The sequence below is a fragment of the Hemibagrus wyckioides genome, linkage group LG18 (genome assembly GCF_019097595.1).
Source record: "Hemibagrus wyckioides isolate EC202008001 linkage group LG18, SWU_Hwy_1.0, whole genome shotgun sequence".
In the NCBI taxonomy this organism is placed as follows: Eukaryota; Metazoa; Chordata; class Actinopteri; order Siluriformes; family Bagridae; genus Hemibagrus; species Hemibagrus wyckioides.
In genome coordinates, this window is record NC_080727.1 from 8,038,137 (window position 1) to 8,056,816 (window position 18,680).

An 18,680-nucleotide genomic window follows, 5' to 3' on the forward strand; every position below is an offset into this window, starting at 1 on the left:
ATACCACAGTACACGAGATTACTCTTAGTAACTTGATCTCAGGATCGAACCAGGGACCCTAAAGCATAGGCATTAGGGTCCCTGGTCTGATCAACAAACTGGTCTGAACAACAAACTCTGCACTCATTAGTTCACTTGCCCTCTGCCCTGTCCTGTCATTACTTTACTATCCTATTGCGTTCACCTGTACTGTGGTAACCATTTGAATAGTATGACGTTTTATTCTCTTTTATCATTATATTTTTATGCATTCTTGAAGTTTATCATTAAGTTTCAAGCCCTGATATCCAGTTTCCGCTCAAGTCTATTTTTTATGCATTTGGGCATTTTCTTTCTTTCTTTCTTTCTTTCTTTCTTTCTTTCTTTCTTTCTTTCTTTCTAAATTTCTTTCTAAATTTCTTTCTAAATTTCTACATGTATTTTAGTTTTATTATTTATTATCGCAAAAAAAGCCAGAGATCATTCCTCATCTTCTCAGCATAGACAAAGAAAGAAAAAAAAGGCAGAAAGCAAGACAGACAGTATGGGGCCCTGGAGAGGCCAAAAAAAGGAATCTGTTTTTTCTTCTTTTTTTTTTTTTATTTCATGTGCACAGCTTGATCTACCAACCATGAGATATGGAATCAAGGTCTTAAAATCTAAAAAAATTTTTTATTCATCTCTCTATTTCGGTTCTCAAATAAATAAACAAACCCACGTTGTGTTCATGTATAGGTTCATTTGTATTCTCCTTCCAAATGCTAACAAAATGCTTCATTACTGGTTTTGGGTGATGGAGGTAAAGCACATATGTCTTTAATGTCTTCTTATGATTTCTCCTGCTCTCAGTAATGATACAGGTCGTGTATTCTGAGTGCTCTCGGTATCTCTATAAAGTTTGCTTTAATTACATATAAAGAACACTTTGAAGTATACTCCATAAATGACTTGTGATCTATAACTAAGTGAATTCCGGGCACGTTATCTGTAGAAGAGAGTACACATTATCCAAAACATGCAATTTTATTAATTTGAGAACATGAAATAGGGAATTGAGAGAGTGGCCTTGATTTTCATTCCTCATGGCCTTGCTAAACTAAACCACACACACAAGGGATCTGTAAGAGAGAGTGCAGGTGGGTGATATTATGGGGAAGTAGCAACACACGCTACACACACACACACACACACACACACACCTTCATATTCTACTGAAACCAGTGAAAAGTTAATGAGATGGCAAAAAAAAAAAAAAAAGAGAACAAGAGAGCTAGTGAAAGTAATTTTCAATGATACATGACAGGGGTGAAACATTCTGTCCTTACACGCCTAAAAGAAAGTGACAGAGAGACAAAGAGAAAATGAGAGAGCGTATCATTCTCAGAAATGGCTGGCTGAATAAATCAGCTCACATCCCTTATCATGATAACACAGACCAGCTCTCAGCCACTAACCCTTATTGTGGAAAAGGCAGAAGTTTCATCTTTTTGTAAGGTACAGCATGTTAAAAATAAAGCTCATTTTGGGGAACTACATTTTGGAAGGACATTTTAGACTCCAGTTTATTTGAAATGTATTGTATATTTAAAAAAGAAAGAAAGAAAGAAACAGACAGAAAACAAAGAGGACAGTTTTGTACCACAATGCTACCAGAATGCTCTATTATGAATTCTAAAAAGCTATAAAAAATGGAAAATTACTATGAAAATGGCAATTAAAATAGCCATAGGCCCATATCACACAAATAATTTCATAATAACTTTTTAGCTAGCAGTAGAACTAACAAGGATAAAATATTAATTCATCTTGTGGGTAGTTTATTTATTTATGTTTTGAATGTTTGCTGAACTAACCTCAGCTTGAGGAACTCCCTCTGGGGGACGACAGTGAAGGACGATCATGCCTTTGATTGGCACCTCTGTCCCCTGTGGCTCCTGCTCAAAGTTCTTTCTTAGGTCTGAAAGACACACACACACACACACATTTATATAAAACATTAAACATTTAGTGAGAAAAAGATAAGTGATGTGGTGATGATGTATAGAGGCACTGACATGCGATGCGGACTGTAGCTTTGCGACTCTTGGATGTGCCCAGGTGACTCCAGGCTACACACAAACACCAGTAATCCTCTGGACCATGAAAATCTTCCACCTGCTGCCGAGAGACATTTATCATCACTTCACGAATCTTCAGACCTGTGGAGGAAAGAGAGAAAGAGAGAAAGAGAGAGAGCATAACAGGGGGATTAGAAATGAAAAGAGGAGTACTAAATAAATGGCAAATTCTGTCAGGCTGGGACTCAGAGCATCTATAATCCTTTAAATCTATCTGATTTCCTCTCAGACTGTGCGCAGTCCACAGAGAGAGACTGAATGACAGATAAAGAAATAAAAAATAGCTTATAGATACCAGACATACTCAATACAATGTTGATTATTGACAGTTCCAGCTGGTAAAACTTCAAAATGTGGAAAATGTCAAGGAAGGGTGAATACTGTTGCTGAGTGTAATGCAATTTTTGTCTTCTCCATAGTTGCTGAGTGTAATGCAATTTTTGTCTTCTCCATATCATTGGATACCCTCCATATATATATATATATATATATATATATATATATATATATATATATATATATATATATATATATATATATATATACATGGAGGTTGAAATTCTTCTGCTTTCTGCCCAGTGCTCTTGGAATAGACTCTAGAGTCACTGTGACCCAGACCAGGACAAAGTGGTTACTGACAATGACTGAATGATTAAATGGTGCCTGAAAACACAGACATTATAATTTCAGGCATGTCTCTAATGGATACTTTGCCAAGTTTTTATTATTGTCTATTAGTTAAGAGTACACTAAACAGAAAACACTGATATTCAATCTGTTACTGTCCCTTATGGGACTGTTATGCACTGGTTATTCAATCCACCTCTTAAATATCTCACCTTTCTTTTAAGTTTTGAGGTGGGATACATTCTCTGAAAGTATTCTCACACAGAACAAAAATTTACTATATGTTCACAAAGAACTAGTCTAGCACTCATGAGATAAAATAAGGGGGGGGGGAATGTTTTTCAATCATCTATACTGACTTATCTTAACTAAATGCAGCCAGAGTGGAACAAGTCACCATTTGCAGACACACTTTGGTATTGATCAGTCTAATAGCTTAGAGAGTTTTTATTATCAAGTACATTTTTTCCAACATGACAAAAGAACTGCTTTTAGCACTCATTATCTGAGCTGTAACTATCTATATGAATGAACTGGGGTTTATTAATGCCATAGAATTAATAGCAGTGAGCAGGTCAACTGTAACTGTTTCTCCAAACGGGGACAAATTTGGGCCAAATAGATAGAAATTTGACAAACATACAGTACATTAAATATTACCATTCATTTTGAATCACAGATGAAAACAGCTCGTTCCTGTGATCAAAACTGATATGATATTGATATTGATTGTTTTTTCCATACACTACTATCAGTTATCAGCTATCAAGTTCAGTAATGTATATTAATCTTCAGAGAAACATAATCTTACATTAAAGACCTTCTTATAAAGTAACACGGTTTTAATTTACAAGTTATGACCTGGCAACGTATCATTATAAAGCTTGTAAGTAGAGATCCTCAGACAAAGTATATCTGAAATGGTTCTAACATATGATTATGGTTATAAGTATACAGATGTAAATAATGTTGCATATTTCCTGTTATCTCTGTGTGCATGGCATTGCTTGAATCACACTATTGCACTGCACTGCCTGAGAGACACTATGATTACTAAAATTATTTAAACATAGTCTTTACAATTTAAGAGTAAAGAATTACATGCTAATTTTGATTCGCTAATCAATGCTAAACACAATACACATAATAAGTCTGCTTTAAAAAGAGGCTAACCACACAGTTTAACCGTTGACCTTCTGCTGTAGTGTTATAAAGCATTTATGTTCTTATCTGCCCAGGAAGTTGCTTGTCCTGAGACATACCAGGCTGGTGCCCAGATGATGTGCTGATCAGCTTGCAGATGTTGCAGAGCAGATATCTAACAATATCTCACTGAGCCAGGCAGTTGTTCCTGTGAGCTTCAAGATAAATACTATCATCCCTGTGCCAAGAAATCCGTGTCCTGCCTCAATGACTACTAACCTCTAGCACTCAGTGCCCTGAGTGGCTAATCAAGGAATACATAAAGGTCAATCTTCTCTCCTCACTGCACTCATTTTAGTTCACCTATCACCCTACTTGGGTAATGGTATATACCATATCCTCTACCTGTCCTGGACAAGAAGGGCGAGAATGTGAGAGAATGCTGTTCAGCAGCAGTTTAGTTCAACGAGTTAGCAGTCAATTTAATCAACCTAGCGTAACTTATTGAAATAGCTGAGTTTGTACACGCTCCTTTACAACTGCAGGCTGGACTTTTTGACCATCAGGATGAGCAACACCACCTCCTGCAGCACCCCAGCCAATAGTACTCCACAGGGCTGTGTGCTCGGTCCATTATTGTGAACTCTACGGGCTCATGCTGGTGCTCAAACCATATGCTCAAGTTTACTGATGACACCACTGTATTCATGAATAAGTCACAGTTGCTGATGATAATATGATAGGCGGCCTCAACAGCCACAGTGACAGGACAGCATACAAGGTAGAAGTGGAGCAGCTCACAGACTGCTAGAAACAGCAGTCTGTCTCTTAATGACTGTTGGCTTCAAGAGACCTTGTCTTCCTGAAGGACAAACAAGGTATGGAAAATATCCATGCCATCATCATGTCATCAGGCAGAAGGTATGGAAATATCCATGCCATCATCAAGATTCTACCCTGAGGCAGTCACATCCAAGCCAAGCCCAGATGTGCCAAGCCAAGAAATTCCAGGAGTACCTTCATGCTCTCTGAGGAGAGCAAACTGCCTCACTTCCATCAATACTACCTTTTTCATGGGGAGCTTAGAGATAATACTGACCAGTTTTCTCAGGGTCTGGTAACAATGGAGTCTCTCTACCCATCATCAACTCATCCAACCTCAAACAGTGCATTTACAAGGCCTCCAGCATTCTGAAGGAGCCCTCCTACTCATCTCATGGAATCTTCACCCACCTGCCATCTGGCAGAAGGTATGGAAATATCCATGCCATCATCACCAAACTTCACATGAGCTTATACACTGAGGCAGTCAGACTGGTGGAGGCAACTGTCCATCATCTCTTAATGTCGATAACTGTTGACTTCAGGAGACCTTATCCTGGGCAATGTCCGCTGTACATCAATGGTGCATCTGTAGGGAGAGTGAAAAGCACCTTGGAGTGTATATCATACAGGACCTCACCTGGACACTCATTACCTGCCAAGCCAAGAATTCTCAGCAGTGCCTTCACCATAAAGATAGTTCTGACCAGTTGTCTCATGATCCTGTAGTGGAACTACACTGTCTCAGTTTTTAAGAACATTGGAGTAGATCATGGGGTTCTCTCTACCCACCATTGACTACTCCAACCAAAAACAATGCATCTGCAAGGCCTCCAGCAATGTAAAGAAGCCCTCCTACCCTTTTCATGGACTCGTCACCTTTCTGTCATCTGACAGAAGGTATGGAAACACCCATGCCATCATCATCACTGTCCACTGTACATCAACGGTGCATCTGTAGAGAGACTGAAAAGCTTGTTGGTGTGCACCTCAGACAGGATCACACCCTGACCCTAAGCACCTGCCAAGTGGAGAAATCCCAGCGGTACCTTCACCATTAGAGTCTGCATGCACTACTTTCTTGAGGCAGCCAGACCTCACTGCTCAACAAATGGCTGCCTCCAAAACACAATGACCAATCAAATCCTTTGAGATCCCTTCATCCACCCTAGAATGAACTTCACTGTACACTTATACTTATCTAATGGAAAATGCTGCTGTGCTGCTATGAGACACTTTTTACTACCAGACGTTTTATTGGGTCATATTGTTATAATACCCTGCATTTTTCATCATGTCCCAGCTTTAATCAAATAAAAGTCAAACATTCAGTCTTGAGGAAATTTGGCTACACTGATAAAAAACAAAAAAACAAAAAAAAGACACTGGAGCTGGATTGACTCTGAACAAACAATATAAATCATCATTTTAGAACACGTACTAAGAGACAGTGTCCCTGTGGCACAAATGCAGATAAAGGAAAACTAAAGCATGACTAATTGGATATAAATATGCTTTGGATCAGAGTCTGTCCTTTAGTGCCAGTACTACCGATTTGGCAAAAAAAGCTGTGAATAACTAGCAATGTTGTAATACAATGTCATTCATGACCAAAATGTATTAATCTTGACGGCAAATAGAAGAGAGGAAAAATAGTTGTTTAATGTATCTCTGGCTGTGTTTAATGCTATTGGGACAAAGTAAACAAAGACTGGCTGCTAATTTATTTGAGCATTAAATGAGCGGATTAACAGAAATTCCTGTTTAATACTTCAATGTTATTGGTGAGAACCGATGTTATTGTGGCAGCTAACCAATGTCATTGTGCCAGCTAGCTTATACAGCTAACCAATGTGTATTGTGCTAGCTAGCTTATATGGCTAACCAATGTGTATTGTGCTAGCTAGCTTATATGGCTAACCAATGTGTATTGTGCTAGCTAGCTTATACAGTTTACGAAAGGATATGTTTCTTTCCCATAATGTCATATACTAATGTGTGTTGAAACAGCCTGGTGTTTTCGATTATATTAAAATAGATGTTTCTAGTCCATTGTTTCTAGTCCATTGTTTCTAGGCCACAGCTTCTTAATTAATTTATTATTTCACACAGATTTAGAGATTTACAATAGGCCCTTAACCCTCTCTGCTCCAGGGGCGCCGTATCATGGCTGACCCTGCGCTCTGACCCCAACCTCCAAGGATGGGATATGCGAAGAAAGAATTTCACTGTGCTGTAATGTATATGTGACAAATAAAGGCCATTTCATTTTCATTTCATTTCATGTTTAGAAGCATGAGCACTGAGATGTTTTCGAAAATGATTTTTAGTTGCTTGCATTTTTACATGTCAGACAGTTAATGGGAAATTATTGCATGTAGGAATGAAAGTTGTGACAGGGGGATTTAAAAATGTCAAACTGTATGCTTCCACTCGTTTTGACAGGGAAAATTAATGATTGCGTTACTAGCTAGTATTTAAATACGATTACTCTGAGTGACATCAGTGGGATGTAGCAAAGTACAATTACTACTTAAGCACAGTTTTATTTTAAGCAAAGGTCAATTCCAGTGGTCTTTCTCCAAATGTAGGCCCTGGGGAGCAGGGAAGATTTTTGTAATAGTAATACCTGACAGACCAAATAGGGATGAATTCCATGCTTAACTTGTCAAACTAATGCTTATATATAAAGTTAAACTTTTTCCAACCTATTTTGTTTAACTAATTTACTTACTTATCATAAGAACGCCATGAAATGAAGCTCCCTGATGCAGTTAATGAGTTGGAGGTCAATGTAAATTGAAGTACTTTACCTGTAAAGATTATAGCTCAATTTAAGAACTAATGCATTTTTGTTGTTGATGTTAAATGTGTTTTTGTCTAGACTTTTTGGTAGTGTAGTTGATGAAAACCTACAGCAATTTTAGACAACTAGACCTGAACTGTTTTGGTCAGTGTTGTCATTTTCCCATAAAGTGGAAAAAATTGGTACAAATCACCTTAATGTGATACAGCTGATACAAATCTTTGTGTGTGTGTTTGTGTGTGTGTGTGTGCATTTGCTGTGACAAATCATGCTGGTCTACAGAGAGATCTCAACTGATAAGAGGATTTATAGGTATCTAGAGCCATTAGGCACCCAATTTATGTGTGTGTGTGACTTTGTGTGTGTGTGTTTAGGGATGTGTAGCTTTACTTAAAGGGATTACCAAGCTTGATTCATCAGGCGGATTAGAATTTACACATACGAACACACACAAACAGCATGGCACTTAAGGGAAATGTTGGTCCCTTAGACAGTCTCTCTCCCTCTCCCTCTCTCGGTCTCTCTCTGTCTCCTTTTCTCTACTCAGCTGTTACCCGGCATGTTCACTTCCCAAGTCCCTATCTGTCTTCTTTCATCCCTCAATCCTTCCTCATCCACTTTAAATCTCACTTTAAAGCTTATTCCTCTTTTCACTAACTCTTTAAATCTCTTGTCCACTCTTTGTCTTTCTTGCTAGCAGGGAAATCAAAACTTCAACAATTTCCTAAACACACACACACACACACAAATTATCTTACCCTTGTGAGGACCTTCCAGCGACATAATTATTAACACATCTACAGTATATTTAATGCTACCCTTGACCTAAAACAACCCTGACTATAGCATTAGTAACCTAAAGGAAACCCTTTGGATAAAATCATGGTAAATAAAGTACAAAAAACACAACAAAACAACAATAACAAAAAACAGACATCTAGCCACAAACTTCCCACAAGGTCAAAACTGTAACTGTCAGATATCCCTGTCCTTGTGAGGACATTTGTTTCCAATAAAGATATAAAACATGCGCTACACCATAACACCCCCCCTCCCCCCACACACACTCACACACACACACTCTTTTTCTGTGCCAGCTTGATTGACACTTGTTCTGTCCTAATACACAGCAGTGGAATAAAGTCATGATCCCTTTTTCTTAAACTAAACATTTAGTTTTGAATCATATTTGTTATATCAACCAGTTCATATCAGTTTATTTGTCTTTTCTGGAACTTTCTAAACTACTTGATTGTGTCTGTCAATGTATTCACAAAGTCTGAAGTTGGCAAAAGTGCAGATATTTACACATTAAATATACACACAGGTTTTTTTTTTGGTAATTCCCCCTTTGCCATGGTCTTCCAAAGGGCCATAATGGATTTGAAATGAAATATAAATACCTGGCCTTTTATGAACCCAGACAATGGCTTCCTGTCTTCAGCTCACCAGTCAGAAGAGACTTTATACATCTTTTATAGCATGAATTCTTAATTCTCCCAAAGTGTTCAGATCGCTTTTGTTCCCAGAACCAGTGCCATCAGTTCATGCTCCTTTTTATCCTCCAAACATTGTTTCATCTAGAGCTCTAAAAATAATATGGGAATTTAGGTACTCTTGGAAAGCAGGAAGTGACTGCTTTTATATAACCCCAAAAAAGCATTTTGACTTAGCTAGTAAGGGTTCAGCATAGTTGAAAAAGTACTGTATTTAAAAAAAAATTGTATTTATTTATATATAAATATGGAGTGAATCCACTGAATTATATTTTTATACCTCTGTTATGAATGCTAATCAAAATGTTAGAAATAATACAGTGCTAATGGGAACTGTTAGTCAACAGTGCTAATTAGAAATGTTAGTCAACAAGGCTACTTGGAATAGTTAGTCAGTAAAGTGTAGCACAATGTTAATCAGAACTGTTAGTTAACAATGCTAATTAGAAATGTTAGTCAACGATGCTTATCAGAGCTGTTAGTCAACTATACTAATCAAGTCAAGTAAAGAAGCTTTTATTGTCATTTCAACCACATATAGCTGACGCAGTACACTGGGAAATGAAACAACGTTTCTCCAGGACGCTGGTGCTACATAAACATACAACATATAATACAAACACAGAATCAACAACACAGAGCTAGGACAGAAGTTAGTCCTAGACAAATAAAGTGCAAAGTGTGCAACTAGGTGCAAACAGAGCAAAGACAAGACAGTGCAAAAACAAACAACACAAGACAGGACATGTAGCGCCGAAAAAAGAACATGAATGCAATGAAATGAAATAAAATGAAATGATGTGCAACCTTGAGAAACTGTAAAAAAACCAGATATCTAATAACATATATTATTATTATATATATATATATATATATATATATATATATATATATATATATATATATAGCAGCCTGACAATATGTTTTGTGCAAAAATGCAATAGCAGTAGTTGAAGTAATAGAAATAGAGATAAACATAGCATCAGTTTAGTTAACAATACTAAAAAATGAAAAAATTGCTAGTTAACAATGTTAAACGGAACTGTTAGTCAACAATGCTGATCGGAATTGCTAGTCAACAATGCTAACTTGAACAGTAACTTGAGTAACTTGAGTCAGTAATGTGTAGCAGAACTGTTAGTCAAGAATGCTAAGTGGAACCGTTAGTTAACAATGCTAATTGGAACTGTTAACAGTGCTAATTGGAACTGATAGGCAACAATGCTAATCAGGACAGTTAGTAAACAATGCTAATCAGTCATTTGACAATGCTAATTGGAACTGCTAGGCAACACTGCTAATCAGGACAGTGAGTCAACAATGCTAATCAGTTAGTTAGCAATGCTAATCGGAATTGCTGTCAACAATGCTAATCTGAACAGTTCATCAGTGTAGTAGAGCTGTTAGTCAACAATGCTAGTTTCCAATTAAACTTAAAATGGGAGCAACCAGGTAGACCTTAAATATAGCATATTTACCGTAAATAAAATATATATTCGTAAAATACTTTTAGACATGTTTGAAAAGCATTAAGCTTATAATTTAAGGGCATTAAAATATTTTATTATTTTATTAATTATTAATTGTTATTTTAATAATAAAATAAAATATTCTTAATTTATTTTATTATTTGTAAGTATATATATATATATATATATATATATATATATATATATATATATATATATACTTCTAAAAATGAACACGTCATAAATATTTCATGAACGAAACATGGCGTGAACGAAACATGACATGTCTTTTTAACTGAAGCTGAATAAATCAGATATTTATCAATCACATTGGCTTGTGTCTGTCCTGATCTGCACATCTTCAGCTGAATGAATTATTTGGATCATTGCTGAAGTTATTCCTCAAGTCAATATTCGATTCGTCAGTAAATCCATCCAGTGATTTAAAAATTAAATATTGTTTTAATATAGAAGCATTTTCAAAACATATGTATAATTTATATCTGCATATTTATACCATATATTTATTTTATATGAAGTATTGCACAGTTCACTTTAAAAAATATTCTACATTAAAAAGCTGAGTGACAATAAATGTTTTTTTAACTGTGTTGAAGTGCATAACTATTGTAATTGGTTTAATATATCAAAATAAAAAAAGGAACAATAATTAATTTTTTTAATTTATATATTAACATATCTTTAGTTAAATTAATCACATAAATTTGTTTATTTATATTATTTAGATATTTGGCTAGTCCTATTACCTTCTTAGTAAAATGCCTGTATATATATTTAAAATATATGCTTAAATTATTTTTCACTAGTGGAAAAAAGACTAAAAGACTATGTTTGTTCCTTGCTACAATTAAACATGCACATTTTAGTTCTGTCGATGTTACCATATCTTGTTTAGGCATGAGTGCTACAAGACTGCCTGTTATACATCACTATAATGTTGACCACTATTATCAGATTGTCAGATTTTAAAAATAATGACAGTACAGCAGAACAAATCATCAAGCACAGCGTGTGCATGCAGCCCAAGGACAACAGCAGTCCCGCTATCTGAGTTTGATTTATCGCCCTGTCTGGTGGGGAGATGCTATCGGTGTATATCTGTCCTGCACTGAGGGACCTCAGAATAAATCAATGGCACGTTGCAGATTTGCAGTCGATTAGCTTACCTTACAAACACACACACACACACACACACACAGGATGAGAGCTAAGGTTTTTTGGCTACAAACATGAGTGAATGGGAAAATATGGGTGACGAAGGATATTATTAGAACGTGTTAGAAGATTTCGACCAATAAGACTACACTGAATGCAAGAGATTAAATTTCCATAATGCGGAATAGAATCTTGTCCAGCAATCAAATAGTGGCTAATCACAATCTTTGCTTCTTTACTGCATAATGCTTGAAGATAATAGTCTTGCTGTGAAGCCATAGACAGATCAGAGTGCCCGTGCTGACCCGTGTCCACTGCACCATGGCAATTGAGGAAGGTGGCCTGGTCTGATGAATCACGTTTTCTTTTCAAGCATGTGGACAACCGAATGTGTGTGCATTGCTTACTTGGGGAAGAGATGGCATGTGGATGCACTATGGGAAAAAGGCAAGCTGGTGGAGGCAGTGTGATGCTCTGGGTAATGTTCTGCTGGGAAACCTTAGGTCTTGGCATTCATGTGGATGTCAGTTTGACACGTATCACCTATCTAATTGCTGCAGACCAAGTACACACCTTGGCAACGGTATTCATTAATGGCAGTGGCCCCTTTCATGCACCATGCTACATGTCATGGTATTGACTTGGCCTTCCAAAGGCTGATCCATGAAGTCTCCACCTCATAACCTACAGGAATTAAAAAATCTGTTGCGAAAGTCTTGGTGCCAGAAACCACAGCACACCTTCAGAGGTCCTGTGGAGTCTTGATGAGTAAGAGCTGTTCTGGTGGGACAAGGAGGACCGACAACATAGCAGGTGGTTTTAATCTTATGGCTGTTCGGTGTGAGATATTTAAATTGTGTGAATTGAATAAAAACACACAAAATGTGAAAAAAATGTATTCTTGGCTAATAAGTGTTGGCTATGTTTTTTTTTTTCTTTTCTGAAATCTCATTAAAAGACACACAGATAATGTGACTACGTGATGGAATGAAAACTTTCAGGTCTGTAACTTTCTTGTTTGAGTTTTTGCATTTTGAATATAAATGACCATCATTCTTGGACACACTATCATCGTCCATCATCACAAACCACAGTCGGCTATTATACCATTCCCAGTAGTTGAATAGCATCAAATATCAGCTTTGTCCCCGTGTTTCTTTCATTCAAAACAGACTGAGTGTAAAGAAATAAATAAAATAAACCTCATAAAAGAGGGAAAAAAGGACCCAGTGTGTGAAGTGAAGAGCCGCAGGCTGTTTTCAGGGGTTGTGAATTGAAAATAACAATTGGTGTCTGGCACATTGAAGGCAAAAGGAATAACATTTCTCACGATTGCATCACTGTTGCTTTCATGGCCTTCAAACTCATAGCTATCAAAAAAGTAACACACCATTTTACACAAGTGATATTATTTAAAAGGCTCACAGTTATGCAAAAAAATGGAATACAACAATTTAAAATGCTAGAATTTAAGAGTATGCTACTTAAAACTAGTCAATGTTTTTGCTGTTATATATATATATATATATATGAATCTGAATATCATGGTCAAAGTGTGATGTCAGGGCCGGGATCCTCGCCCTAGGCGGGGCTCGAACCCAACCGTCCGTGGTGCGCGTGCCCATGCTGGCACGTGGCTGAATGCAGACCCAGACACAGGATTCAGTGAAGCGCTGCTTTTATTCACATGAAGACACGACATGGGAAGACGAACAGGATACGAGTCATGGCGTGGTTAAAAAAAGGAAAATAAAGATGGAACAGGTAACAAGATCAACTCAGGCCCATAGACGGACTGGAACCACGGAACGAATAACAGCAAACAATCACGGACAAAGACAGGCACAAAAGTATCCCTATTTATAGGGCTAGACATTAGGGTAAACTGGGTACAGGTGAGACAATCAGGGGAGAGAACAATAGGACAGGTAATCACAAGACACACGAACAAGTAGGCTTCTCGGGTTCACCTGCCAGCGCCTTCCTCAGGCCTGGCAGGGAACAGTCCAGCAGTTCCTGACAGATGTAAGATGATAATACAGTGGAATACAGTGGAACCTTGGCATACAAATTTAAGTCGTTCTGGAGGCGAGTTCCTAAGGCAAAAAAAATGTATCGTGAAACGAATTTTCCTATAAAAAATAATATAAATGCAGATAATCTGTTCCAGCCACGCAAAAATATTGCAGATATTACCAATAAGAAGCATTTGTAAATTGTGTGGCTGCTTACAAAGAACTGACCCAAGTCAAGCATTCCATATCAGGGGTCCTCACAGGAAGTCATGCCACCAAGCTTGGGCTAGAAATTGAACAGACCACTCATGGCACCGATCTACACCAATCAATCAACAAAAAATCACGTAGCTTTTGAACGCATGCCGAAGGCAATGTTGGTAACATAGGTTGACTTTTCTGACTTTTTTACTAAAAAAAATCTGTAAATTTGCTTCGGTCGGCTTCGCTTGGCTTTCCACTGATGCAAACAGCTTTCAGGAGTTTTGAACGGCTCCCAGATGTACGTGCAACTTAGCCAGCATTGGATACGGTTTGTTCGTATGCCGAAAATGCTTCTTATTCTAATGCAAATTTCTTGCAGTATTTCAGTTCTTAAGGCGAAAATTCGTAAGGGAGGGCATTCGTATGCCGAGGTTCCACTGTATGCATACATTTCTAGTACAAAGTGTCTTTGATTAAATGCCCCAGCTTTGTTTGTTTTGCTCTTCCAAGAAGAATACGACGTAGGGCAAATGAAGGCCTCGCTCGCCACGTTGGGCCCAGGCAGCTATGCAAACTTCATGAACGACTGGTCATTACTGTCAGGTGTTGAGAGCTGAGATGGATATCAGTGCAATTTCGTGATATTAAATAAGATCAGAGCAGACAAATGAGGCAGAATTAAAAAAATTCATGGGTCAGATGATTAGCATACAGAGCAAACTAGGCACATACAAAGATGTGAGTAAAGGAAATAAAAACTGAGGACAGGACAAACTGTGTGTTAAAATATTTCACACATTTTCAGAGTGAGAGTGACTAATGTGTGTGTGTGTATTAGATTGAGAAAAGGTGTGTGTGAGAAGTCTGGTTATTGGATGCGGCTTAGCAGTAGAAGATTTTGGGGTGTGTTAGTCCATGCCAGTCATGTTTGTATGTTTGTAGCCTACAGGACTGCAGGCTTGTGATCCTGACACTTACAAACAAGTCGCTCCCAAGCGCATATATTACAAGATCTACTGTCAAGAGCAGGTACAAACTCTTGATCTGACGGATTACTGCCCTCCTTCCATCCTCAGCCTTGACTTTATCAAATGGTCTTACATACCACCTGCATCTTATTTCTGTTTGCACCCTGCTTTGTAAACTTTTATCGTCCTTGAGTTCTGTTCGTTGTTTGCATTCTTCCGACACCTCGCCACCATAGATACCAGCAACCTATCTATAGCTTGTAATATATTTGTTACATGTGTATTATTATATACATTTATGAAATCTATCTAGCTATAGAATAATATTATTGCTCTTTTTACTACATCACTGTCATTTTAAGTAAATAGATGCATAATAATTATTGCTCTTAGTAGCAAACAAAGACATTTCTATGCTACTGTATATGAATATCTATTGTGTGTGTGTGTGTGTTTTTACCTGTTCCCAGTTCGACATGTTCCAGGGATGTGTGTTGGTTTTGATGAACCCACTCCCCATTGCACTTGAAGAAGATCTGCAGCGCAGGTCTAGCTCGGCAGCGAAGCTTAATTGGATTGCTTTTGACGATGTAAGCGTCATCAGGCTCCTGAAGGAAGCGAGGCAGGGTTCCGGATGAAGCCGAAAGCCCGGCTCGATTTCCTGAAATGACAGCAATTAACACTGTGTGTTAGGAGCATACCATTTGTGTTACATTTGAATGGATGAAGTGGTGTCATGACAGGTCTGTGAGAAGGATAGCTGGATTAAACTCTCACAGCATGTACGCTCTCCAAAATGCTGACTTTGGCGTTAAGAAGTGAAAGCAAGTCGTCCGCACTCAGCCATGATACAATTTGCATAATTTTAATTGGCTTCTGCTTGCCTTCACTTCTGATTAGTCTTTTAGACATTGAGATTGGGGACATTCAATGAGATTAGAGGCAGAATTTCAGAAGCACAGGCAACTTCACCGCAACTCGTTAAACCCACAGAGCACCCTGAACATTTTCCCCTGCTCCTCTCAGCGATTATTTAGAATAAATAAATAACTCATTTTAGAATCATGCTTTCTTATTCCCTAATCCCGCTGCTTTGTCAGCATTTTGTGCAGCCATTTTATTTGTCCACAAATCAAGGCTAACCCTGAATTTTGCATATACAATAAGGCCCTTACTGCATTTCAAATACATGAAAAGTGTTTAAAATAACTTCATTTACATATCATTCCTGTCACACATTTCTTATGATAATGGCCCATCAGCATGCGTTCCTGTAATGGAGGAAACTTATCGGAGCTTTCTGAAGATGAATGATTCTGTAGTGCTCGCTGGAGACAATTAGCTAATTGTTTTGTTGAGCCGATTTGTGACATCGAAATGAATGACTTCATTTCCTCATTTCCAGACGGGTAAACATTTGAACAACGTAACATAGGCATAACATTACACTACTTGAGTAGCTGCTACAATGCTCACTGCTGCTTCATTAGTAAGGAGAAAAACACCTAACTTTCAAAATGTAAACTCAAGTTAAAAATCTATATAAATACTGCCCTCTCTGAAAGTATATATTGAAGACATTTGGGTTTGAGATTAAAAGATGAATATGACACAGCTAGATATGCTAAACAAACAAGAACATTGCACTATTTGTGGCAGACCACCCCATTATTGATGGAGCAAAAGTATTGGACCATATAGTCTTAAAGTACATTTAAGTAAATAAAACTAAATTGCATTTTCCTTACATGCTATAATAAGTGCATTAAGCCAGGGACCTGCTGATATCACCAAACATTTACTTTCTTCTTTTGTGATACGTTTTTCAGGCTTTGAACCGCAGTTTCTTAGTCAGTGTTCGGTTTTAAGTCGTTTCTCCATTCAGTGTCCTTTTCAATTGGATTAAGGTCTGGTGATTGACTTGGCCAGTCTAAAACATTCAACTTTCCCCCAAAGTCTTTTGTTGTGTTGGCAGTGTGCTTTGTGTTGTTGTTTAGCTGCATGTTGTAATTAGATTGGATGTATTTCTCTGTAAATTGGCAGACACAATGTTTCTGTAGGCATTTGGATTCATTCTGCTGCCTCATGAGTTACGTCATCAATAAAGTTTTGTGAGCCTGTTCCAGAAGCAGCCATGCAAGCCCAAGCCATGACACTTCCTTCACCCTGCTTGACCCATGAGCTTATTTTTTTGGATCATGAGCAGATGGTTTCTCTCTCCACACTTTGGCCTTTCCATCACTTCGCTAGAGGTTAATTGTGGTTCCAGGACTTTTGTATCTCTGTATTTAATTGCAGAATCTTACTCTTGATCAGTGGTTTTCATCTTGTGGTTTTCTACTCTTCTATATTTAAGTTTTCTTCGAACAGTGAACTGTGGTCCCTTCACCTCTGCCCTGTGGAGGTTGTTGATGTCACTGACTGTGGTTTTTTAGGTTTTTCTTCATAGCTCCCACAATGTTTCTGTCATCAGTTGCTGTTGTTTCCTTTGCCGACCTGTTCGATGTCTGATGGTTAATACAGTGGTTTCTTTCTTTTTACAAATGGTTCCAAATTGTTTTATTGGCTGTGCCAAAATGCTAGTGCAATGGTTTTGATAGATTTTCTCTTTTTCTCACCATCAGAATGGTTTGCATTTCTCCCATAGACAGCTCTCTGGTCTTTATGTTGGTTTGTCCTTCTGAACAATAAATGCAGTATTCACAGTGAAACTGTTCACCCCAAAAGCAGACTTGGGCAACAAGAAACAGTGCAATGTTCTAAGTTGTTTAACACATCCGGATTTAAACATAGAGTGAAGCCCAAATGTCTTCAGTGTATAAACAAAACAAATGAACTGTCCTTGTTGTACCAATACTCAGTGTTTCAAATGGCACAAAATAGCTCTGACTCTATATACATTTTTCTATTCTTAAGAAAAATTTCAACAACATCATGCCACACCTGCCCAGGACAGCTCACCTCCTCATCACCAGAAGGCAACCTCCACCAAAATGTAGATACTCTTACTTGCTGGTCACATACACTTTCGGCTCATGACCAATGCAAAGCCTTTGTAATCATCTGAGCCATTGTTTGTATTCTGTATATTTCTTGATATATAATGTTTCTCTGTTCTCATGACTTGCCTTTTGTCTTGGAGGCTGTATATTACTGTGTGTGACCTCTGCTTGTTGAGTGGATTTCTACAACATCCCTGAGTCTCGAACGCTTTCACCAATATTTAAGTGAAAATAGAACAACTATAGACACTTGTTAAAGCCCACATTCAAGAAAAAGATTCAAAGAATTACATATAATAAGTGCATTAAGCCAGTGACCCACTGACTTCACCAAACATTTACTTTATTCATTTGTGACCACGTTTTTCAGGCTTTGTACCACAGTTTCTATCAGTCGGTGTTCGGTTTTAAGTCGTTTCTCCATTCATTGTCCTTTTCAGGCGGTGACATGCGGCTCAGTTGGATTAAGGTCTGGTGATTGACTTGGCCAAACTAAAACATTCACCTCTGCTTGTTGAGTGGATTTCCACAACGTCCCTGAGTCTTGAACGCTTTCACCAATAGTTAAGTGAAAATAGGACAAATACAGACACTTGTTATAGCCCATATTCAAGAAAAAGAATCAAAGAATTAGGTGTAGTAGATAATTTTGGCAACAAGGAAACTAGGTACCTCAATGCCATGAAGTATTTTGCATGTATGGGCAACTGGCAGATGCCCTTATCCAGAGTGACAAAAGTCCTTTCGAAGCCTCTATTAGTGAACACATTAATACTGGTTCACTAGGTTGCAGATTAAGAATATTAGAAGACGTTTATTTCACCATCTAGGTACCAGAACAGAGATGAATTCTAAG

General features: G+C 37.7%; 1 protein-coding gene across 1 annotated transcript in view; it reads right to left on the reverse strand.

Annotated features, from left to right (window-relative positions):
* unc5da (unc-5 netrin receptor Da) overlaps positions 1-18,680 on the reverse strand; it is a 219,375-nt gene that overhangs the window by 58,401 nt on the left and 142,294 nt on the right. The window contains exons 2-4 of the mRNA XM_058414709.1: positions 15,283-15,483; positions 2,034-2,177; positions 1,833-1,936 (exon numbers count right to left, since the gene is read on the reverse strand). Coding sequence (XP_058270692.1) covers positions 1,833-1,936; positions 2,034-2,177; positions 15,283-15,483 — 449 coding nt within the window. The remainder of the gene's footprint in view (positions 1-1,832; positions 1,937-2,033; positions 2,178-15,282; positions 15,484-18,680) is intronic.